Source organism: Oncorhynchus clarkii, chromosome 6 (assembly GCF_045791955.1).
Source record: "Oncorhynchus clarkii lewisi isolate Uvic-CL-2024 chromosome 6, UVic_Ocla_1.0, whole genome shotgun sequence".
Classification (NCBI taxonomy): Eukaryota; Metazoa; Chordata; class Actinopteri; order Salmoniformes; family Salmonidae; genus Oncorhynchus; species Oncorhynchus clarkii.
In genome coordinates, this window is record NC_092152.1 from 59,242,107 (window position 1) to 59,267,554 (window position 25,448).

The 25,448-nt window shown below is 42.1% G+C and overlaps 2 protein-coding genes across 4 annotated transcripts; one reads left to right on the top strand and one right to left on the bottom strand.

The window, feature by feature from the left end:
- Positions 1 to 6,890: 6,890 nt before the first annotated feature.
- On the top strand, positions 6,891 to 8,864 carry LOC139412156 (histamine H3 receptor-like). The gene is made up of 3 exons (XM_071158971.1): positions 6,891 to 7,218; positions 7,423 to 7,589; positions 7,781 to 8,864. Exons 1-3 carry the CDS (start codon positions 6,891 to 6,893, stop codon positions 8,675 to 8,677), a joined length of 1,392 nt encoding a protein of 463 aa, XP_071015072.1. The 3' UTR covers positions 8,678 to 8,864.
- Positions 8,865 to 9,432: 568 nt separating this feature from the next.
- LOC139411355 (vacuolar protein sorting-associated protein 35) lies at positions 9,433 to 25,206 on the bottom strand. 3 transcript variants are annotated; one of them, XM_071157624.1, is made up of 17 exons: positions 24,943 to 25,206; positions 23,863 to 23,946; positions 23,526 to 23,622; positions 23,252 to 23,375; positions 22,873 to 23,055; positions 22,207 to 22,426; positions 21,542 to 21,625; positions 21,285 to 21,394; positions 21,071 to 21,167; positions 20,704 to 20,852; positions 16,907 to 17,114; positions 13,449 to 13,604; positions 13,220 to 13,342; positions 12,114 to 12,293; positions 11,689 to 11,928; positions 11,160 to 11,303; positions 9,433 to 10,582 (listed from the first exon to the last, which is right to left on the bottom strand). In XM_071157624.1, the coding sequence occupies exons 1-17, from the start codon at positions 24,943 to 24,945 to the stop codon at positions 10,403 to 10,405; spliced, it is 2,382 nt and encodes a 793-aa protein (XP_071013725.1). In that variant the 5' UTR covers positions 24,946 to 25,206; the 3' UTR covers positions 9,433 to 10,402. The 3 variants fall into 3 exon arrangements, with proteins under 3 accessions (XP_071013725.1, XP_071013724.1, XP_071013723.1); XM_071157623.1 differs by having other exon boundaries at positions 23,863 to 23,949; positions 24,943 to 25,040; XM_071157622.1 differs by having other exon boundaries at positions 23,863 to 23,961; positions 24,943 to 25,040.
- Between the last annotated feature and the right edge of the window lie 242 nt (positions 25,207 to 25,448).

The following is a 25,448-nucleotide window of genomic DNA, read 5'->3' on the forward strand; positions in this document are numbered from 1 at the left end:
TTAGAGGATTGTTTTATTGTCAAGCATGTTGCTGACTGGTATAAATCAGCATCTACATGATAAGCATGGTGGCTATTCTGACACGTAGCTTGTCACAGGCTATTTTTCATGTTGGCTGAGCACATATAATCTGATGACTTGGTAACAACACACAGAGGACCACAGGATAACAAAGGGACCACTCTGTATGACCTTGTGAACTTGTCAAGCCAGCAAGCATTTGCATCAGAAATGAAACAATGATTTCAGTCACAGATGTGTTACGTGTAAGTAGCATGATGTGTTATTGTATAAGTACCCATCTAAGGAAAATCTGAACTATCAAAATTGCAACATCCTTTGGACCTGATTAAAATGGCTCACACAAATTAAATATGAAGACCTAACTATTAGTTATAATAAAATAATATTCACATTCACAAATAGCGTACTACAACTGTCAGGTTATAAAGTTAAACATGTAAAATGCAAAGAATAGTTGGTTAAAAAAAAAATACCTGACTTGAATTTTTGACTATTTGACTGTGACTGTGTATGAGCCCCTTTTCACGATCTAGCTAAACTACCACTGTCAGAGCAGCATTGAAAAAGGAAATACTGTCCTCTGTTGTTATTATTTGGGATAGAATCTGAGCATGAAGGTAAGCAGCACTGTCGACCTCACTAGCTAGGTTTTTGTTCATTGACCGTATTATAACCCTCAACCACAGACAGTCATACATCCTTATTTGAAGTTGACCTACAAACTACACACCTAGCTGTTTACACCTGTTTATGACGAGTTTGTGGGATATTTTCATGGGTTGTGTTTATATAGTGAAAGGCGTATGTTGCTGTGCTTTAGTGGACCCAGTGCAAAGCCTTGTCAGGTGCAGTCCTAAATCCCTGAAGTTCATACTTTTTGTCCAGTAGGGGTCAGCAGATACATTTTCAAGAGACAGATTCATTGTTCAATTCATATTTATTATCAAATACATTACAGTATTATCAAAGATTGATTTTATTTCAAAAGGGGTAAAGTGAACTTGCTGGTGATGCAGAAAATAAATCCTCAGTAAGGAGGCAAATAGAGGCCTTTTGAGTTGAAAATTGTAAAACCCTTGTGACAATATTTGAGTATGTTAAGGGTTAATTATTGTTTTTTGAGACCTTAATGTGTAAGGAACACATGTTCTGTGGGCGTTCACAGATGGACTGTCATTTAGGCCACTTCAGCCTCCTGACAGCATGCCCACGTAGCCAACACTCAAAAATAATCTGGATTTGAAACAACTGAATTTGAGTGTTGCCCACGTAGCCAACATTCAAAAATAATCTGGATTTGAAACAACCTAATTATTTATTTATTTATTTTTGGTAGACTAGCGCAGGGTAAATACTGGACAGAGCACAAGCTGGGTTATTTTTACCCAGACAGTTGGGTTGTGTGAATAACTAAACTGGCTGGGTTGTTCAGATTACCCAAACATGGGTTAATTTAACCATCAGTTGGGTTATATTCACTTCCATGCTGGGTTGAGTCCGCAGCTGGGTATTTTATAATGTAATCCTTAGTGTCTTTTCAGGAGGCATGGCTTTCAGACAGTTATTTTGGGCCACCCATGAGAGTAAATGTAATTCCTGTTCATCTGTTCTGTTGTATTGTATCAGATGTTAAGATAGTACACCGCAATTTTAAATGTTCCTTATACATTTTTGCATATTACATGTTATAATATAATATTAATAATATTTAGATTATTTATTACATATTGTAATAAAGTGGTAACTATCCCAACATTGGAACATATACACTTCTGTAAGCCTCATAAAAGCTTCAAAACGGTCTGAAATGTGATTTTCTTTGAAGTTATGCAATAGGAAGGTGGGAGGGGGTATCGAGAGAGAAGGGACAGAAGTTAGTGCTAACAATTTTTCATGTGCTAACAATACAACAGAACTGTCACGACTTCTGCTGAAGTCGATGTCTCTCCTTGTCCGGGCGGTGCTCGGCGGTCAACGTCGCAGGTCTTCTAGCCATCGCCAATCCATTTTTCATTTTCCATTTGTCTTTTATTTTTTTCCCACACACCTGGTTCTCATTTCCCTCATTATGTGTTGTTGGGTATTTAACCCTCTGTTTCCCCCATGTCTTTGTTTGGTATTGTTTATTCTGTTTAATGTTATGCGCACGTTAGTCTGTTGCGCTGAGTTATGTTAACCCAAATTGTTATTTTGTGTTTATTTTGCAGTGTGCTTTTGGTTCGCCTAAATAAAAGGCTCCGTTGGCTACCCAATATCTGCTCTCCTGCACCTGACTCTCTTACAGCCATTTACGCATACCTGACAAGAACAGAGGAACAGGAACAACATTTACTCTCACAGGTAGCCAAAAATTACAATATCTGAAAGCAACGCCCCTACTAAGCTATGCCTACCTTCTGATCTGACCCACTGGATCATATCTCAATAATAACACAGCATCAACAACCCAACTTTGCTATTTTCTCAAGAAAACAACCCCACTAAGTTGGCCAATGCCTGCAACCCAGCAGTTGGGTCATCCAAACGCATTTTTTAGAGTGTGCTCAGAGTCATCTGTCAAAATTGTACTTTTCATTGCTGCTTGCGGTTCTGTCAACGATATGACAATTTTATATATTTTGCTCTTAAGTTGTTTCATGTCGGTCACCATCAGTGGTGTAGTGCTGTGTAGTGTCATTTCCAAAGTATTCCCACAAATAACAAAAGAGACCAATGTGATTGTGTTGCAATGTAATCAAGTTATGAAGTGATTCTTTTCAAATACAATTTGCAGTGTACAAGTCATTATCATTATGTTCCGACCCGACCATCCGTCCCGCAGCTGAATCTACTTGCCTACCACTGGCCTAATTTATAATACGGTAGGCCTAATTTGGTGTTTTCGAATGTTATAAAAACACCAAATTAGGCCTATATGAGCCACTATGTGTAAGCATAAACAATCTGCAATTAGGATGATGCATAGTATGTATATTCTAAAATGAAATTATACAGTAGGCTACATGTCGGTTAATTGAGAAATTATGACATAAAAAAAAATACAAGATTTGCTCCGGTACCTAAAAAAAATATCACTAGACCACTGGTTACCATGTCAGGTCAAAGCAGTCCACTCTAGCCCCCTTGTTTATACTCTTTCGGGAAAAAAGTCAACCTGTCTCTGTGCACTCAGTAGTACATAGATGAACGCTGCAATGGTCCTCCTGAGTTCCAGACTGAAGCTGGTCCATAAGCCAAGGTTTCTGTACATCAATGTCTCCAATGTCACTAAGTATATAAAATACTGTAATTTACCAGGCACTTGTGTCACCTTATGTGGAGAACACAAATGAATCTACACTGAACAAAAAGCGTTGGGCCCAAGATTCATGAGCTGAAATACAAGATCCCATAAATGTCCCGTACACACAAAAAGCTTATTTCTCTCAAATGAAGTCCACAAATATGTTTACATCCCTGTTAGTGAGCATGTCTCCTTTGCCAAGATAATCTATCCACCTGACAGGTATGGCATATCAAGTAACTGATTAAACAGCATGATCATTACACAGGTGCACATTGTGCTGGGGACAATAAAAGGCCACCCTAAAATGTGCAGTTTTGTCACACAACACAATGCCACGGATGACTCAAGTTGAAGGAGCATGCTGACTGCAGGAACTTCGACCAGAGCTATTGCCAGATGATTGAATGTTAATTTCTCTACCATAAGCTACCTCCAACGTTGTTTTAGAGAATTTGGTAGAATACGTGTATGGTGTCGAGTGGTCGAGCATTTTGATGATGTTAACGTTGTAAACAGTGTGCCCCATGGTGGCAGTGGGGTTATGGTATGGCCAGGCATAAGCTATGGACAACGAACACAACTGCATTTTATCGATGTCAATTTAAATGCACAGAGATACTGTGACAAGATCCTGAGGCCCATTGTCGTGTCATTCACCCTCCTCCATCAGCTCATGTTTCAGCATGATAATGCAGAGTCCCATGTCGTAAGGATCTGTGCACAATTCCTGGAAGCTGAAAATGTCCCAGTTCTTCCATGGCCTGCATACTCACCAGGCATGTCACACATTTAGCATGTTTGGGATGCTCTGGATCGACATGTACCACAGCAAGTTCCAGTTCCTGCCAATATCCAGCAACTTCGCACAGCCATTGAAGAGGATTTGCACAACATTCCACAGGTCACAATCAACAGCCTGATCAACTCTATGCAAAGGAAATGTCATGTTGCAAGAGGCAAATGGTGGTCATGCCAGAAACTGACTGGTTTTCTGATCCACGCTCCTACCACAGGAAGCACCAGTGACTCTGTCTTTAAAAAAGTGACTGGAATATGTTCCGGGATTCTTCCGATGGCATTGAGGAGTACACCACATCAGTCACTGGCTTTATCAATAAGTGCATTGAGGAGGTCGTCCCCACAGTGACTGTACGTACATACCCCAACCAGAGGCCATGGATTACAGGCAACATTTGCACTGAGCTAAAGGGTAGAGCTGCCGATTTCAAGAAGCGGGACTCTAACCCGGAAGCTTATAAGAAATCCCACTATGCCCTCCGACGAACCATCAAACACCAGCGCCGAGAGCTGCCAAATGACACGAGAGCTGACAAATGACACGAGCCGACCAGACAAGCTAAATAACTTCTATGCTCGCTTTAAGGCAAGTAACACTGAAACATGCATGAGAGCATCAGCTGTTCCGGACGATTGTGTGATCACACTCTCCGTAGCCGATATGAGTAAGACCTTTAAACAGGTCAACATTCACAGGACCAGACATGTACTCTGAGCTTGCGCTGATTAACTGGCAAGTGTCTTCACTGACATTTTCAACCTCTCCCTGTCTGAGTCTGTAATACCAACATGTTTCAAGCAGACCACCATAGTCCCTGTTCCCAAGAACACTAAGGTAATCTGCCTAATCTGCCATGAAATGCTTTGAAAGGCTGGTCATGGCTCACATCAACACCATTACCACAGAAACCTTGATCCACCTAATTTGCATACTGTACCAACAGATCCACAGATGATGCAATCTCTACTGCACTCCACACTGCCCTTTCCCACCTGGACAAAAGGAACACCTATGTGAGAATGCCAGTCATTGACTACAGCTCAGTGTTCAACACCATAGTGCCCTCAAAGCTCATCACTAAGCTAAGGACCCTGGGACTAAACACCTCCCTCTGGAACTGGATCCTGGACTTCCTAATGGGCTGCCCCCCAGGTGGTAAGGGTAGGTAACAAACACATCCGCCATGCTGATCCTCAACACGGGGGCCCCTCAGGAGTGCGTACTGAGTCCCCTCCTGTACTCCCTGTTCAGTCATGACTGCACGGCCAGGCACGACTCCAACACCATTAAGTTTGCTGATGACATAACAGTGTTAGGCCTGATCCCCGACAACGATGAGACAGCCTATAGGGAGAAGGTCAGAGACCTGATCGTGTGGTGCAAGGACAACAACCTCTCCCTCAATGTGATCAAGACAAAGGAGAAGATTGTGCACTACAGGAAAAGTAGGACCGAGCACGCCCCAATTCCCATCAACGGGGCTGTAGTGGAGCAGGTCGAGAGCTTCAAGTTCCTTGGTGTCCACATCACCAACAAACTAACATGGTCCAAGCACACCAAGACAGTCGTGAAGATGGCACAACAAAGCCTATTCACCCTCTGGAGATTGAAAAGATTTGGCATGGGTCCTCAGATCCTCAAAAGGTTTTACAGCTCCACCATTGAGAGCATCCTGACGGGTTGCATCACTGCCTGGTATCGGCAACTGCTCTGCCTTCGACCGCAAGGCACTACAGAGGGTAGTGCGTGCGGCCCAGTACATCACTGGGGCCAAGCTTCCTGCCATCTAGGACCTCTATACCAGGCGGCGTCAGAGGAAGGCCCTAAAAATTGTCAAAGACTCCAGCCACCCTAGTCATAGACTATTCTCTCTGCTACCGCACGGCAAACTCTACCTACATGTACATAATTACCTCAATTACCTTGACACCGGTGCCCCTCGAACATTGACACATTGACTCTGTACTGTTACCGACTGTATATAGCCCCGCTATTGTTATATACTGCTGCTCTTTAATTATTTGTTATTCTTATCTCTTACTTTTTTAGGGATTTTCTTAAAACTGCATTGTTGGTTAAGGGCTTGTCAGTAAGCATTTCACAGTGCTACACCTGTTGTATTCCGCGCATGTGACAAATAAGATTTGATTTGATTTACCTTTATTAAGGTATCTGTGAGCAACAGATGCGTGTCTCAATTCCCAGTCATGTGAAATCCATAGATGATTTCCTTATGAACTGTAAGGGAGTAAAATCTTTGAAATTGTTGCATGTTGCGTTTATATTTTTGTTTAGTTTAGAATTAGTATTTGACACAACTTTGCAAAGCCAGCCACAATATTAATATTAATATGAAATTAGATGAGAATACCTTCCAGACATTACATTTTCATTTATTTTTGCCTTGGAAATTCATATTTTCTAACAGCAAAAATTATGTTTAGAAAGAAATACAGAAAACCCCATATGCCTTCAAATGTTGTGTATTCTAAGGAATTAACTATTCTAATCTTTATTTCACTGTCTTTATATACTATCTGCTCAAACAGACATAAGAGATAGGAATCATATGTCCTGTTTTTTTCAGTTCTCACAAGCACTGCAAAACAACCAATAAAATCGAAGCTCTCGTTTTATGTAGGCTGCAGCCTATAAAAACAGCATCTTCCTCTTCGTTTTCAGTCTTCACACGAACCCCATGGAATGTCAGCTTTAACAACTTTAACATGCTATTGAAATTGGCTGGTTAAGCTAATATAAAAATTAATAAAAGTAGGGACAATGCAACCCGAATCTTTATTACTGGGTGCTGGAACTTCCATGGCCGTCACTTCGCATTGGAAATCGAATGAGATGCTCAACTGGTCTGTGGTTACCCAGGGAAACGCCACGGCGCTTGGTGATATGGAGATGCCTGGGAACCCACGTTCGCAATATGGACAATTCTCTCCGTCTACCTCCGTGTTCTTGGCCGTGCTCATGACGCTTCTTGTCTTCGCCACTGTGCTCGGCAACGCGCTTGTAATATTAGCCTTTGCGGTGGAGAAAAGTTTGCGAACTCAAGGGAACTTTTTCTTTTTGAATTTGGCCATAGCCGATTTACTCGTTGGTGAGTGCGTAAATGTATTGTGTGAGCAAATACATCGTGTGCCATTGTTGTAAAGGTATACATACTGTTGTGCATGATTCATACGCTACTGCTACCCATACATATTTTCTCTCTGTACTGTTCTATATTGCCAAAATATCTGAACGCGTTTCAAATGCGTGCTTAATAGTCGTGCGTAAAATGTGTGTTCCATCCCACCTGCAGGCGGCTTTTGTATTCCTGCGTATATCCCCTATGTCATTACCGGTGAGTGGCGACTCGGACGAGGTCTTTGCAAGATATGGCTGGTGGTGGACTATACTTTATGCACTGCATCAGTGTTCAACATCGTCCTGATCAGCTTCGACAGATTTATATCTGTCACACGAGCGGTGAGAAAACACTTACGCATGATTATCCTTTCCTGCAGCAGGTTTCATTTTCAACTGTCTGCGAGTGATATGGAAGTAATGAAATGTAAATCCATATCAAAATATCATAATTGAAAGGTTTTCTTTAGTGCACCAAGAACCTGTGTACACCCCATTTCAATAATGCCACCATTCCGTTATTTCTGTATCAGGTGAGCTACAGGTGTCAGAAAGGTGTGACCCGGGAGGCTGTTCTGAAGATGCTGAGTGTGTGGCTGGCTGCTTTCCTACTCTATGGGCCAGCGATCATTATCTGGGAATACATCGCTGGTAGTAGCGTGGTGCCCGACAAAGAGTGCCACGCAGAGTTTTACTTCAACTGGTATTTCTTGATGACAGCATCCACTGTTGAGTTTTTCACCCCCTTTGTTACTGTCATGTACTTCAACATCAGCATCTACATCAACATCAGGAGGCGGAACCAGGTGAGGGATGAGCAGCCTGTCGAGGGGCCTGGGGACTGTGAGATGGAGGCCCTGAAAGCTGGAGTTCAGCATGTATTCTTCGTCAGACCAGTGGAAGGTGAAGCCCAAAGGATCCCAGACAATGCTGCCAGGTTAGGAGGTATTCTATCTACTGCTAAAGTGTCAGCAGTAACTGGGAACAGCAACCATGAGACAAGTAAGGACAGCACGATTCTGGACCTTCCTCCACTGCAAGTGGGTGATGTGGTTCAGCATTCCAGGAGGACGCGGTTCCAGTCAGCGGAGCACTCGTTCAGTAAACAGCGCAGCCAATCTGAAGTAGCTGCCAGTCGTTTTCGTCTCTCAAAGGACAAGAAGGTTGCCAAGTCCCTGGCAGTGATTGTGTGTGTATTTGGCCTGTGCTGGGCTCCCTACACACTGTTAATGATCATTCGTGCAGCATGCCATGCCCAATGTGTCCAGCACTACCTGTATGAAATCTCCTTCTGGTTACTGTGGGTCAACTCCTCCATCAACCCTGTCCTTTACCCGCTGTGTCATACCAGCTTCAGAAAGGCTTTCAGAAAACTGCTTTGTACCACCAAGATTAAAATTCAGCCACAGTATATGGAACAAATGTATTAAGCATGACCAAATTGCACTGACAACTATGGCCTTGTCCTGACAGTTGTACATAATCAGTTGTCTCATGATGTTAGTGTAGGCGGACAGGTCGTACGAGTGTTGCACAACACTGGGTACAGACGGTCACCATGAATATTGTTTTTGTATTTCTGTGTAGCATGTGCTTGTTTGCAGGTCTTACAACGTGTATTAGTTACCTTTACAACAAATGTAATGTCGGTTTTATGTTGAACAATAAAAGACATGCAGCAGCTCACCTCCAATGTGTTTATTGCCCTGGCGTCTACCTTAGGCTTCAGGCAACAGTGTTCAAAACCTTTTTGCAACACATACCGTCTGTTAGCCTTTATATAGGCACCAAAATGCCGCTAAATGACAAAGAAAAACATGTTCTCAGCTGTGATTGTTGTTCCGTGGGCCATCAACGAGAGACGGTCTCCATTGAACAGTCACCTAGCAACGGATGAAGTAAAACTGAATAACAGCCATCGACCGGAGATAGCTAATTGGTCCTCATTTGTTAAGCATGAGTCACAACACAACCTTGACCATCCAAACTAAATAGTAGAAAACACCGAAAGTGTTTCTAAAAATATAACTTTCATAATAACCTTGTCTTTCATAAAAGGGTGACCATTTTGCAAACAAATGTCGATCCATTCACTAACGTGAATCTCCCTTTCAGTGCACCGACTCAGTATTAATTCAAAACCAGAGGCTAGTTACCTGCAGCATAACAGAAGATGGACACCAAGTTATAGACATGTAGGTTTTAATATCAATTTGTTTATTTGCCCAAACGACATGATATTTATTCTGTTTTTGCTGATTTACAAGTAGCTCATACATACAATAGATAGGGTTCAGAATCCAGAAGACAACGAGATGAATAGAACCCAACCCCAGCAGAGATCTTTTAATCAATGTGGACATCTAAGAAATTAAAGGTTAGCTGCCACTTTAGTAGCGCCAGTGACAAAGGGGTATCATACACATCAGTTCCTCCTACCACTCTATGTAAAAGCATGCACCAACACACGCCGCTTAACTCTCTACAAATGGCTGTCAACCACAGAAGTAAGGCCGCAACCAGAAAAAAAAAAGCTCAAGCTAAATGAGTGAAGCAGTTGAGGAGAGAGAGAGAAAGAGGAGGGCAAAGGAAAATCTACAGCCGACTGCCCAGGTGTTAGTCCATGGAGGAGAAGGGGTTGTTGGGTCACAGCGTTAGGTCAATGGGATAACTCTCCCCCAGTACGACCTAGTAATGATGAGACATAAAAGCAGGCAATTTCTTTCTTTTGCATGACCATGAAATCATGATGACGTACAGACAGAGTAGATGAGTAGGGTACAAAGTTTAAACATGAGCTTCCACTGGCTATATCTTCGCCTTCTGAGGGTGACGACGGACAACAGAAATGGTCAAATATGATGGAATGACAACACACAGGAAGTGCAAGACAAACTGCAGCCTGTACACCATGTATTCTCAAAAGCAACACCTTTAAATGCAACACCTTATGCTAAAAATGGTCAAATGAAATAAAGGGGGATGATAGAAGGAAATAGAGTGAGAGGAGAAAAGATAGAAAGAGAAAGAAATAGAGAGATGGAAGGCAGGTGTTGTTGGTGGGGTTGGCATTTTTCCCAATGGATGGAATACCCTGGTGTGAGTGTACATGTGTGTGTAAATATATATATAGATATTTATAAGTGTAGCGAGTCCTACAGCACCAGGCCCTCATAAGCAGGCCCCTCGGCCTCCGGCGACTCTCTCTGCAGACGCAGGTGCTCCAGTGTGTTGTGGAAGTGTTTGTTGATCTGCTCTGTCTCCTCGCTGGCCTCCAGGTTTGGCAGGTCCTCTCGGATCTTCTGGATCAGCTGGTTCAGAACCTGGACCGTCACCTACAGGGGATCAAGACATGTCATGATTTCAAATAATAATTTCAAATGAATTGAAATTAGTGAGAAAAAAAAAAGTACGTATTACCTACTGTAGATATGCAGAAATATACTCAGTTATAAGACAAAAGTTATATAATGATTTAGAGGGAAAACAATGTCATCAGTGTCTCAAATTGTTCTGACTATGGAGCCCCTGTTCTCAGTCCCTGGAGGCCTAGTACCCTCTCTAGATGTTAAGAAAAACACCCTGTAAGACACCCCAACTGTCTGCCTGGGGAGAGTGGGTGGGTGAGGTGTAGCCTCCTGTCCTTCCCTCCTTGCTGCGCTGGTAAATAACCACCAAAGAGTGGGCGTCCCCTTGGTGTCCTAGCAAGTCCCAATACTGTTCCAATAAACTCAGAGAACACAGGAGATTGGATGGCGTCACTCCAGGCAGCTCAATGTGACCGTCTGCACTTGAAGTGCGTTGAAAAGACGTCAGGATTTCATAATGCAAGCCTGGTTCTTAAAAAGCAGCATGTCAGGAATGAGTGGTAGTATAGACGAGGAGGACAAAAGGGAAGAAATGTGCACATACCGCATCATTCTCTCTTTCGTAGAAACAGACATATCTGTTCAGGATCTCAATGAAGAGCTGCACTTGCAATGACGGGTCCATGCACTGATTGGCGATTTTCAGGGCCTTCTTTAAGCACTCCATCACCCTCTTCCCGTCAAGAATCTGAGGACAAAGACGGTGGTGTAAAACTATTTTACCACGCATTCACACACACGCCACCTGTGATGAAGAGGAAGTTGAAACTCTGAATATAAATATAGAACAAAGAGAACCTCTTACTGCATTTCCCACACTTCAATACTCTTGATTATGTGTCATTATGAGCAAGGAACCTTAGAATTACCACCCTGCTTGTCATATGGGGATTTTTTTTTTTTTTTTTTACATCTCATCAGAGCAGAAGACAAAGCAAGGCAATCAATCTCAATACTTGGTTACTAGACTGTTACTGCATGTCTGTTACTATGGTGACACCATCATCTTTAGAACGGCACTGTATTTAACACAATAATTATATATTTATCCTCTTTGTGATCACAACCCCCACCTCCTCTCCATTCTTTTCAGTGTTGCGTCCGGACCAGAAGAGGTGTGCACAGATGCTGACGGCCCGACACTGGTCTGGCTTCTTGAGCAGTTTGGAGGCAGCGAGCGCACACTGTGTCCTCAGGGGCTCGTGGTTCTCCTCGCTGAAGCATTTTGTTCTCTCAAACGTGCCGATGATCAGCGTGATAGCTGCTAGTTGAGCCTTGGAGTCGCTGATCTCATCCTCATACAGGGAGAAGGCCTGGGGTGGGGTGGGGGGGCAGTCGTATGTTATGATTCTCAGAGAAAACAGATATAGAAACATTTCTGACTGTGAAATCAGTGGATCAATGCTGCCAACACAGGGCACAAGTAAACCTAAGGCGAAGAGGGGCAGTGACCTCCTTCCTCCAATATTTAACACTCAACCCATTTTGTCCCTTGTACCTGTGACATAAACTCGTAGGCCACAGTCTCGTGGTTCTCAAAGCCAATCTCTCCTGCGGCCAGCGCCCCCTGTAGGAAGAGTCTGAGGGGCAGCTCAGCCAGCTCAGCCTTAATCAGAGCACTGATGGTTTGGTGGGCAAACGAGAAGATCTTCTGGCACTTCTTCTCCCATTTATCATCCTGTGGGACGTGTCCAACAAAGAGGAAACAGTTCAAATCCACCTTCCTGTTTATCATAAATCATCCTCTTCACAACTTCGTAAAAAAAAAGATATGTATACTGAACAAAAATATAAATGCAACAATTACAAAGATTTTACTGAGTTAGTTCATAGAAGGAAATCAGTCAACTTAAATAAATTATGCCCTAATCGATGGATTTCACATGACTGGGCAGGGGGCGCATCCATTGGTAGGCCTGGGAGGACATAGGCCCACCCACTTGGGAGCCAGGTCCACCCACTGGGGAGTCAGGCCCAGCCAATCAGAATGAGTTTTTCCCCCACAAAAAGGCTTTATTACAGACAGAAATACTCCTCAGCATCCCCCCTCCCTGACGATCCCACAGGTGAAGAAGCCAGATGTGGAGGTCCTGGGCTGGCGTGGTAACACGTGGTCTGCGGTTGTGAAGCCGGTTGGATGTACTGCCAAATTCTCTAAAACAACGTTGGAGGCATCTTATAGTAGAGACATTAACATTCAATTATCTGGCAACAGCTCTGTTGGACATTTCTGCAGTCAGCATGCCAATTGCACACTCCCTCAAAACTTGAAGCATCTATGGCATTGTGTGACAAAACTGCACATTTTAAAGTGACCTTTCATTGCCCCCAGCACAAGGTGCACCTGTGTAATGCTCATACTGTTTAATCAACTTCTTTATATCTCACACCTGTCAGGTGGATGGATAATCTTGGCAAAGGAGAAATGCTCACTAACAGGGACGTAAACAAATTTGTGCACAACACTTGAGAGACTTGTACACTTGTGTGTATGGAACATTTCTGGGATCTTCCATTTCAGCTCATGAAAAACGGGACCAACACTTTACATGTTGGGTTTATATTTTTGTTCAGAAAAGTTAGGGTAAGGGTTACGTGGCGTACTGATGAAGAGTTCTCTTTGTAGCGGAAGGCCAGCTGATAGGCAGCAAACACCAGCGGTGGAAGAGTGTAGCGAATCCGCTGGTTCCCCCCAGCACCAAAGTGCTTCCTGGCTGTATTCAGGATCTGAAGAACATGATGGAGCCCTCCATTAACATATGCCATGAAACACATCTCCTGAAAACACATTGATACTGTGACGGAATTCAACTGTATGGGAAGCAAAGCTTACCAGATACTGTTGGTCGGGGTCATCGGAAAGCAGCAGATGAATGAAGCGACCCACAAGGCTCTGCTCCTCAGCAAAGTCCTCTGGGTCTGGGTCCTCAGCGGGCTGGTCTGGCTGGTCCTGGATCAGTGTCGACACCAGGGACAGGATGGCATCCACCTTGAGGGAGAGAGAAAGCGGTGCTTCAGCAGTGAGATATTTACAGTGCTTTCAGAAAGTATTCACATGCCTGGACTTTTTACACATATTGTTGTTACAGCCTGAAATAAAAATGGATCAAATTGAGATTGTGTCACTGGCCTACACACAATACCACACAATGTAAAAAAGTGTACTTTTGTCTTTAGATAAAAATAAATAAAAAAATAAATAAAAAATGAAAAGTATTCAACTCCTTTGTTATGTCAAGTTTTTTTTTAAAGCAGACACTGTATATCCCTTTGAGCATAGTGAAGTTATCAATTACATTTAGATAGTGTATCAATACACCCAGTCGCTACACGGATACAGGCATCCTTCCTAACTCAGTTGCCGGAAAGGAAGGAAACCACTCAGGGATTTCACAATGAGACCAATGGTGACCTTAAAACAGTTACAGTTTAATGGCTGTGATAAGAGAAAGCTGAGGATGGATCAACAACATTGTAGTTACTCCAGAATACTAACCTAACTGACAGAGTGAAAAGAAGGAAGCCTGTACAGAATACAAATATTCCAAAACATGCATCCTGTTTTCAATAAGGCACTAAAGTATAAACCTGCTAAAAATGTGGCAAAGAAATGCACTTTTGGTCCTGAATATAAAGCGTTATGTTTGGGGGCAAATCCAACACAACACATCCCTGAGTACCACTCTTCACATGTTCAAGCATGGTGGAGGCTGCATCATGTTATGGGTATGCTTGTCATCAGGAAGGACTAGGAAGTTATTTAGGACAAAAATTAAACACAATAGAACCAAGCACAGGCAAATCCTCGAGGAAAATCTGGTTCAGTCTGCTTTCCAACAGACACTGGAAGAAAAATTCACCTTTAAGCAGGAAAATAACCTAAAATACATGGCGAAATCTACACTGGAGTTGCTTACCAAGAAGACATTTAATGTTCCCGAGTAGCCAAGTTACAGTTTTGCCAAATTGGCTTGAAACTCTATGGCAAGACTTGAAAATGACTGTCTAGCAATGATCAACAACCAACATGACAGAGCTTGAAGAATTATAAAATGGGCAAATATTGTTCAATCCAGGTATGCAAAGCTTACCCAAAAACACTCACAGCTGTAATCGCTGCCAAAGGTGATTCTAAAATGTATTGACTCAGGGGGTTGAATACTTATCTAATAAATACTTATCTAATAAAAGAAATGTGTACTTTTAAAATTTTATATAAATTTCAAAATCATAGAATTTTACAAATGATATTACAGAATATTGTATGGACTGTTGACAAAAAGGACAATTAAATAAATAAAAAATCCCACTTGGTAACATACCAAAATGTGTAAAAAGGAGTGTAAATACTTTCTGAAAGCACTGTATCATCAACAAGTTCTTGAGCAGACTGGAAAGGGCTATTAGTGGCAACAACAACAAAAATCACCAGACTGCAAGTATATTGTAATGGAGTTGAAGTTATATCGTGGCCAAAAAGGTATGGGTGAAGATAGTTATATAAGTTAGGGGGGGGAAAGGCTTTTAAAAAGGCCTCTTATGGCATTACTGGGAAATCAATGATCTCCTGGAGTCCCACTAAGAGCGCTCTTAGAAAAGGCTGGTGCTCTGAATCATTGTTCACATTGACCTTTTCCAAATTGAAAAGTTAGAAAAGGTTATTATGACTTTAACAGCCAATATCTTGAAGAAAAGAATTGATGAAAATAAGTAGCCAGACTGCATGGAAGTACACAATACAAAGAGCCTTTTGTTCATGCTTACCTAAACAAAGTAAGGTGAAAAGAGCCCAACAACAAGAAAACACTTATGAGAAAGAACACAGCTCAATGTGCAAAAATATAAGTAAGTAGCACATATCAGTACGTGTTTGTGTGTACAATACTGGTCAAAACCGTTTTTTCTTTATTTGTACTCTTTCCTACATTGTAGAATAATAGTGAAGACATCAAAACTATGAAATAACACATATGGAATCATGTAGCGACAAAGAAAGTGTTAAACAAATAAAAAATATATTTAGATGAGATCCTTCAAAGTAGCCACCCTTTGTCTTGATGACAGCTTTGCACACTCTTGGCACTCAACCAGCTTCATGAGGTTCTTACTTGGATTGCATTTCAATTAACAGGTGTGCCTTGTTAAAAGTTAATTTGTGGAATTTCTTTCCTTCTTAACGCATTTGAGCCAATCAGTAGTGTTGTGACAAGGTATGGGTGGTATACAGCAGATAGCCCGATTTGGTAAAAGACCAAGTCCATATTATGGCAAAAACAGCTCAAATAAGCAAAGAGAAATTACAGTCCATCATTACTTTAAGACATAAAGGTCAGTCAATCTGAAAATTTGCAGCCCAAATAAATGCTTCACAGGGTTCAAGTAACAGACACATCTCAACATCAACCGTTCAGAGGAGACTGCGTGAAAAAGGTCTCATGGTCGAATTGCTGAGTGCTAAGAAGAAGAGACTTACACTTGGGCCAAGAAACACAAGTAATGGACATTAGACAGGTGGAAATCTGTCTTTGGTCTGATGAGTCCAAATTTGAGATTTTTGGTGTTTTTGTGAGACGCAGAGTAGGTGAACGGATGATCTTCGCATGTGTGGCTCTCACCATGAAGCATGGAGGTGGTGGTGTGATGCTGCTTTGCTGGTGATTCTGTCAGTAATTTATTTAGAATTCAAGGCACACTTCACCAGCATGGCTACCACAGCATTCTGCAGTGATACGCCATCCCATCTGGTTTGCGCTTACTGGGATTATCATTTGTTTTTCAACAGGACAATGACCCAACACACACCTCCAGGCTGTGTATGGACTATTTGATCAAGAAGGAGAGTGATGGGGTGCTGCATCAGATGACCTGGCCTCAACAATCACCTGACCTCAACCCAATTAAGATGGTTTGGGATGAGTTGGACTGCAGAGAGAAGGAAAAGCAGCCAACAAGTGCTCAGCATAAGTGGGAACTCCTTGTTGGACTGCTGGAAAAACATTCCTCATGAAGCTGGTTGAGAGAATGCCAAGATTGTGCAAAGCTGTCATCAAGGCAAAGGGTGACAACTTTGAAGAATCTCAAATATATTTTGATTTGTTTTAAACTTTTTTCATTACTACATGATTCCATGTGTTATTTCATAGTTGATGTCTTGATTTTTCTACAATGTAAAAAAATAGTAAAAAATAAAGAAAAACCCTGGAATGAGTAGGTGTGTCCAAACGTTTGACTGGTACTGTATGTGTGCGTTGGTGTGTGTGTGAGTGTGTGTCGGTGTGTGTGTGTACTGACCTGCTCCTGGGATATAATGGTGGTGTTGTAGTCCAGAGTGTTGCTCAGAACGTAACAGCTCATGCTTTTGCGGGACTCATAATCAAAGTACTCGAAGAGTGGTGGGAAGTGCTTGAGTTGCAGAACGGTCAGAATGTTGTTGTAGGTGTCCACTGGGATCTTCAGCAGCCTCGTCAACTCTTTCGAGACCGCGCTACTGGTTGCAATGCTTCGAAAGGGGGGAGACAATGGCGTTGAGAATGAAAATACTGAAGTAGCTACAGCAGTTTCCTTTGTCAGCTATTTATGAAAATTGGGAAATATAATAACTTCCAAACATCATATGGCTGAAAAAAAATTATATATATATATATATATATATATATATATATATATTGTCTAAAGAAAAAAGGGAATTACATTAAGAAATTACATACAACTTCTTACAGAGATTTGAGATCATAGATGGGGATGATAAACTTTATTTATTTTTAAAAATTCATTACTGTTTGATGAGAAAATGTACTCTGCAACTGGCTTTCTTTTGAGATTTGTAAACCTTTCAGTCTAAAGTATTGCTGAACAAAGCACTGTAGCCTACTCTAGCACTTTGCTGAAGAATTTGGTTTTTCTACTAGCGGTTGTTTGTTCAGCAAGCTCTTAATGCAAGACCGGTGGCAGGTATATAAATATTTATTTTCTTGCCTGTTTTGCATGTTATTTTGGCATTAATACATCACATCAGTTTGCAAACAATATAAAATTATATATATATATATATATATATATCATTGAGTTAATAAAGCAGCATACAAACATGGTCCTTTTTTGTTTTCTTGAGTGAGGCAGCTCCAAAATGCAGGTGTTTCAGCCTAGCTCAGTGCTTTATGTGGTGGTGGGGCAAGCCAGCAGAAAATAGGAGCATTGTGCCGTGATTGGCTCAGTGTTCTGTCACTCATGGGGGCACTAAATAATCGCCAAGTTTAAGTCCTTAGTAAGGGTAGACATCCAAGATTTCAGACCTTTGGGTCCTGCCGTAGAGTTATATTACAAGTGCCCTTCCAAGAAGGCTCAAGGTCATCGGCCACAAATAAAATGACGTCAATGACGTTATATGCACTGTAGATTTGATTGGACTGATCATGTCAACATCTTACTTCAAAGTCTTTGCTAGCAGTCATTATGAATCAAGTTGACAATCTACTGGCAAATCGTTTTTAATCCTCGTCATATGAAGAGAAATAATGAAGATAAATTATAGATAAAATGTATCAGTGCTCGGCCATAAAGATTACACAAGTTGGAAATTGCAAATTCAACAATGAGTGGTTTGTAAGGAATCAGTAGCTAACTGCAAGCATTGCAAAGCTTGCTATTCAATGGCGTGGCTGTGTGTTTTTTTCCCCCCTGGTTCGCACCATAAATCCAGAGAATTCCAGACTTTGATGACAAAAAAAATATATATTTTCACCAACGTCGTATTGTAAACACATAGTTTGTGGCCAGTGTTTGATTGTTTGCAAACCTTTTTGTACAGATTTGACAGTCCTACTGATAGTATTTAACACGTCAAATAGTGTTATATGGGGCCTCCCAAGTGGTGCAGTGGTCTAAGGTACTGTATTGCAGTAAAGCTGTGCCATTAGAGATCCTGGTTCGAGTCCAGGCTCTGTCGCAGACGGCCACGACCTGGAGACCCATGGGGCGGCGCACAATTGGTCCAGCATCGTCCAGGTTAGGGGAGGATTTGGCCGGCAGGGATGTTCATGTCCCATCGTGCTCTAGCGACTCCTGTGGCGGGTTGGGCGCATGCACGCTGACGCGATTGCCAGGTGTGCTGGCTTCCGGGTTAGGTGGGCATTGTGTCAAGAAGCAGTACGGCTTGTGGTTGGGTTTCGGAGGACGCACAGTTCTCGACCTTCGCCTCTCCAGAGTCCGTACGGGAGTTGCAGTGATGAGACAAGACTGTCACTACCAATTGAATACCACGAAATTGGGGAGAAAAAGGGGCCATTTTTTTTATACAAAATATAAAAAAGGTGTGACAATTATTTTTTCCAGATGTTATTTCTTTCATCACATTCCAAGTGGGTCAGAAGTTTAAATACAGTCAATTAGTATTTGGTAGCATTGCCTTTAAATTGTTTAACTTGAGTCAAGCGTTTCGGGTAGCCTTCCACAAGCTTCCCACAAAAAGTTGGGTGAATTTTGGCCCATTCCTCCTGACAGAGCTGGTGTAACTGAGTCAGGTATGTAGGCCTCCTTGCTCGCACACGCTTTTTCAGTTCTGCCCACACATTTTCTATAGGATTAAGGTCAGGGCTTTGTGACGGCAACACCAATATCTTGACTTTGTTAACCTTAAACCATTTTGTTACCATTTTGGAAGGATGCGTGGGGTCATTGTCTATTTGGAAGACCCTATAGCGACCAAGCTTTCACTTCCTGACTGATGCCTTGAGATGTTGCTTCAATACATCCACATAATTCTCCCTCCTCATGATGCCATCTATTTTGTGAAGTGCACCAGTCCATCCTGCAGCAAAGCAGCCCCACAACATGATGCTGCCACCCTCATGTTTCACAGTTGGGATGGTGTTCTTCGGCTTGCAGGTCTCCCCCTTTTTCCTCCAAACATAACGGTGGTCATTATGGCCAAACAATTCTATTTTTGTTTCATCAGACCAGAGGACATTTCTCCAAAAGGTACGATCTTTGTCCCCATGTGCAGTTGCAAACCGTAGTCTGGCTTTATTATGGCGGTTTTGGAGCAGTGGCTCCTTCCTTGCTTTACTGTGGATATAGATACTTTTGTACCTGTTTCCTCCAGCATCTTCACAAGGTCCTTTGCTGTTGTTCTGGGATTGATTTGCACTTTTCGCACCAAAGTACATTCATCTCTAGGAGACAGAACGCGTCTCCTTCCTAAGCGGTATGACGGCTGCATGGTCCCATGGTGTTCATACGTGCATGCTATTGTTTGTACAGATGAACGTGGTACCTTCAGGCGTTTGGAAATTGCTCGCAAGATTGAGCCAGACTACTGGAGGTCTACAATTATCTTTCGGAGGTCTTGGCTGATTTTTTTAAATGTTCCCATGATGTCAAGCAAAGAGGCACTGAGTTTGAAGGTAGGCCTTGAAATACATCCACACAGGTACACCTCCAATTGACTGAAATGATGTCAATTAGCCTATCAGAAGCTTCTAAAGTCATGACACCATTTTCTGGAATTTTCCAAGCTGATTAAAGGCACAGTCAACTTAGTGTATGTAAACTTCTGACCCACTGGAATTGCGATACAGTGAATTATAAGTGAAATAATCTGTCTGTAAACAATTGTTGGAAAAATTACTTGTGTCATGTACAAATTAGATGTCCTGACCGACTTGCCAAAACTATAGTTTGTTAACAAGAAATTTGTGGGGTGATTGAAAAACGACTCAAACCTAAGTTTACGTAACCTTCCGATTTTAACTGTAGCAACACATCAGTCAGAGCCCTGTCTGCTGCCAGAATGCTCATTCATGAATACTCAGTGGAGAAGTGCAACTTACGTACAAAATGAGTCTGAGGACAAGCTGAAATTACAATAAGAAGCATTTTAGATCTGCGTTTATAAAACGCAGCAAGATATTTCTTATGCGTTTTATCTATTTTTTCCTGTGTTACGCAACCCCTGCTAAAGTAATTTCATTTTAATTTCCATTAATGTATATCTTTGGTCCGATGAATTCCTCTACCAAACAAAGGAGAAGCAGAACTATCCACATGATCAACTATGTAACACTGAGACAGGGACATGGTAGTGCTCTTACTGCTCCAGGTTGAGCTTATTGAAGATCTCCACTGTGCTCTCCAACACCTTGTCCACATAGTCCACCCGGTCAGGGTAGCACTTCATTGCCAGGTTGATGAGGGACACCTGTAGTGAGACCACATCCTCCGAAGGCATGTCCTGGCGGGACTGGAGGGAAAACATGAAATACAAAATATGTAATAACATATAATGTAGTCTACTTCAGTTGAATTACTTAAACATCCACCAAGGTCATGAGATTGAGTCGATGAGAGGAAAACTAGATCTCGATTTTGTGCCCGAATTTGTCTTTTGAGCGAGAGATATTGATATCTGCAGGGGAGAAAGAAAAAGAAGAAGAATAAAAGCCTTTCTCCATCACTTACCTGTATAACTGTGGCTACTTGTTGGGAGAAAATATCAAACAGTTTGATTTCAGCAGGGATTCCAGGTCCATCTTCTCGGTGAGCAAACAAAGCCAGTCTAAAACAGAGAAGATAAATCACGTCAGTGTGTTTCAATACAATACCAGGGAAAATTGCAATCCTGTGTGTTGTGTACTGATTGAACTGAAATCATATGTAGCAGAGTTTACATCACCTGTCAATGAGAGCGATGATGATGTTTTTGACATTGACGTGCTGATGCAGGTCGGCGCAGGAACGAAGGAATAGGTTCAGTGTCTGAAGGTGGAACTCATCAGGGAAAACCTGTTATAGAAGAGGAGAGCCAGGCCATAGACAGCAGGGCAGGGTGACTCCATTTGACCAGTCTATGTGATGAATCAGTAACAGTTAATGCGTATGCATTTTCTACTACAGACCTTGACGCAATGACAAACTGGAAACGGTAGTTACCTGAATGATGCACTCCATGAGATATTCTTGAGCCAGGGAATCTCTGCAGTTTACCACCTGTTCTAGGACACCGGACAGCACAATCTGGGGAGAGAAATAACCCAAATACAATGTAACACAATGGACATCCTCTCTAGATATAAGGGACTTAAGTATTTGTTTATTTTCTGCACGTTGTAATGCATATTCAATGTAATATTTTATCCAATGCTGCATCCCTCTTTGCCAAACATAATTTCTAAGGTAAAGTAGATATAATAGCAGAAATAAAACATCCAGAGGTGCTCAGGGTTAAGAACCTCTCTCGGAGCTTGTCAATGATCATCTTCCCTTGTCTCCACGCCCTCCGATAGACAAACGACAAAGGCTAAACCCTACATAATTCTATAGGTGCTCTTTATTCTAGAACAGTACATGATGTGTTCCTATGCTCCCCTGCATGGCATGATTCTCTCAATTCAAGTACATTAATTCATTTGCAAGGCACAAAAAAAGCATACTGATTCATATTAACTACACAGTATTCAAGTCAGTTTCAGATTAATCATACATTAGCATTCAGATTTAATGTCAAGTGCTCCATTTTACCTCTAGTACATGCAAATGTGCAGCTCTAGACATCGAGATATATATATATATATATATAGGCAGACGTAAACACAAACCTGTTTATACTTTTCCACGTTGACCCCCTCCAGCTGGCTGAGTCGAACCAGGTTGGTCCCGACCAGGATGCGCAGCTCTTGCCTCTCCTTCTCCCTCTTCTCCCTGTCTCGGCTGTGGCCCTGGTGCTGCATGCGCACCCACAGCTTATTCATCTCAGCAAAATTCAGCAACACAAAGTCAATGGAGTCGTTAATGTCTCCCGTCATCGCATCCTCCCCCCTGGAAAGACAGACGAGGACCAAAAGTTCTGCCTCGTTAACTGGAGCATGATATATCAAGAGGAAGTATATAAGCCTTTTCATTAAATCAATAACTCTAAGGTCACATTTAAACCTTCTGGGATGATTGCTAAACAACTAGCTCAAATCTCTTTCAATCAGAGGACGGACACAACGTAATGAGAAGGTCTGATAAATACACTGTGAGGCCTGGATTGCGAGTGGGAATCGGTCGATGAGAATGAGTGAGGGGCAGCTCAGGAGGGGAGCCCCGTGAGGAGAAAATCTGAATTGCCTCCTCTTTTTCCTCATCTCCTTCTCAAAAACCATTGGATGAGAAAACCAGAGGTCCCTCCCCTCTGACCTTCTCCTCCAAAGGGTTTCATGAAGGTGGCAAGGCAAGAGGATGCAAGGAGTATGCAATTCAGATTCTCCCTTTGTTCTTACTCTAACTGCTCCCCGTCGTCAGGCAAGATGTTGCGGGTGCACTGCAGCAGGTAGTTCCTGAGGAACAGGCCTCTCAGCGGGTGCTGCACCCCACGACACATCTCCACCAGGTCCTTCAGGATGTCCTTGCGCGACTGAGGGAAGGAGCGAACATACACCACCCCCACAGTGATCAGCAGGTAACTGGGAGAGAGGAGAGGGGGGGGGGTCATTCCTCTAGGGTCAAGCTCCTTCATCTGATTCGCAATGCCTAAAGGAGGGCATTGTTGTCACATGATTGATCACATGTACATGTAGGCTAGTCCAAGAGAACATGTGCAGCTTTCCATTTACACTTATTCACTATCTGAAACGATCATTAGGATGCTTGAGTACTCACAGTCTGGGGATGATGTTCCCTGCATATTGAACCAGCTCATAGAGGTCCGCCACCTTCCTGCCTTTGGCAAACTCATCTGTCAGGTACACCTCCAGGTAGTGGAGCTCATCAGAGATGGCCATGTCTGCACTCAGAATTAGGGACTCATAGCACAATTGTAAACAACACCAAACATAGACTTGCCTAGAACAGTCAAATGATCTGGAGAATGAGGAGTGCATTTTGTTTCTATGTCTAGATCAGAGATCCATAGGTTGCTGCAGGTAAAGGATACAGAGTTCGTAGTAGCTCTTTGGCGATAACATGGAGGTCCTGAGTTCGCCCAGCATGTTAGATGCATGTTTTAATGCATCCATCAGCTTGTTCTTGTCCTACAGATGGAAGTGTCAATCAAACAAGTCAAGTAACAAGTCAATGAGTATACAGTACAGTTCGTTTAATACCTGATACACTGCTCCAAAATATGCTGTAATGTAACTTGCGGCTTGGAAACACTGTCTCTCTCATACACTGATGAGGGTCAAAGAACACAATATAGATTTGCTATATTGTTAACAGAAAAGAGAAGGAAATCAAACGGACCCACAAAGGAGGAAATAGGTAGATCTTACCAGGCAGCGCTTCATCTGAAATGACTGGACCTTGACAGCCTGCACAGCTTCATCAAGTAGCTTTTCCTGCTCGTCCTGGGGTGACTGCTGTGTGGTAGGCTGAAAGACAGCACACAGAAGCTCAGAGGAATGCCATGCATGTTACTCTGACATACTCCATCCACCATTACAGCTACAGTGGTTTACAGTTACAGGGAGCCGAGACATGACATTGACTCAGATGCTCAGTAAACTGGCTATGACCACAGGAAAATAATTCAATGATTAGTGGTACTGTACTGGCCAACATAAACATCGAGTTAGCTCATTCATAGTTATTCTAATGTCAGCCCTCTGGATGGCCTAAGATTAGAAATTGTGAAAAAAATGTCACATGCCTCATCAAGAGTGTAGTAGGTGTAGACTGCAAGCTAGCACTGAGTCACCAGACTATCATCAAATGGTTCGCTACTGATTCGTATGCACTGTGTTCACACGAACCATGTTCATTTCTAGCATCACCAGAATGAATGATCAATGACTGACATCTGTTGGCTAACCTTTGTTATTGAACTAGATAACTAACGTCAGTTGTGGTTTGTATATTTGGACCTCTCTGTCACGGATAACCAATCGAGTTTAGCTAGTTAGTTACATATGCTAAGTTAAATCGATATTATCTTTGATCTGTACTAGCTACGTTAGTTAGCTAACTGGCTAACGCGTCTAGACATTTCATGAAAATACTAGCTAACAAACTGCACTCCTTTGACTTGGTGAAGTTCGTGTCTTAAAAGTAAGAGATGAAACTAATCGGCCATAAGAGATGCTAGACATCAAAGAATCGGGTCGATTCTTCAAAAATGAAATATGTTGACAGTTAGTCTACAGCCTTAGCCAGCTACTAGCTAGCATGTAGCTATCTGGCTTTTAACTAGGCCGTAGCTAACTAGCACCACCCACAATTTGAGTCTGTTTTCGAGTCTCAGCCATACAGCAATAACAAAAAAACAATACCGAAAAGTAATGACTCACATAGGAGGATTGGATGGATAATAATCACACGTATTATTGTGTAGCTATTTTTGCCTTTTCACTTACCATGATTATCAAGTTTGTATCAGCAAACTGGTAGCTAACCCTGAAATCGTTTCCCAGTCATGTGACTGCTACCAAACCACCAGCTACCCGGTTTCCACAAGTTACCACAGCCACAAAGTCAAAATAGACTATGTCGTAAAAATGTATGAAAACAACTATTTGCTTTTATGTCTTAATTTAAGGATATGATTAGGCATAGACTGTGGTTAAGGTTGAGGTTAGGATTATGTTTATACTCCGATTTTAAGAAGATAAATTGTATACATGGGCGGGGTTTATGACTTTGTGGCTTTAATAACTAGTGAAGACCCCGCTTCCCTTTCCACAGAATCGCCCGCATTGGCTGAGCCGAAAACAAAGTGTGGGAATACGTCTCCCATTGGCTAAATTACTGTCTGCAGTAGTGTTAGCGCAAATATTTAGACGGAGATCCAATTACTACAATGTGATATAGGCAAATATATTATGAGTAGAACATTTGATGCTGAATTCCTTTCGTAAATAAA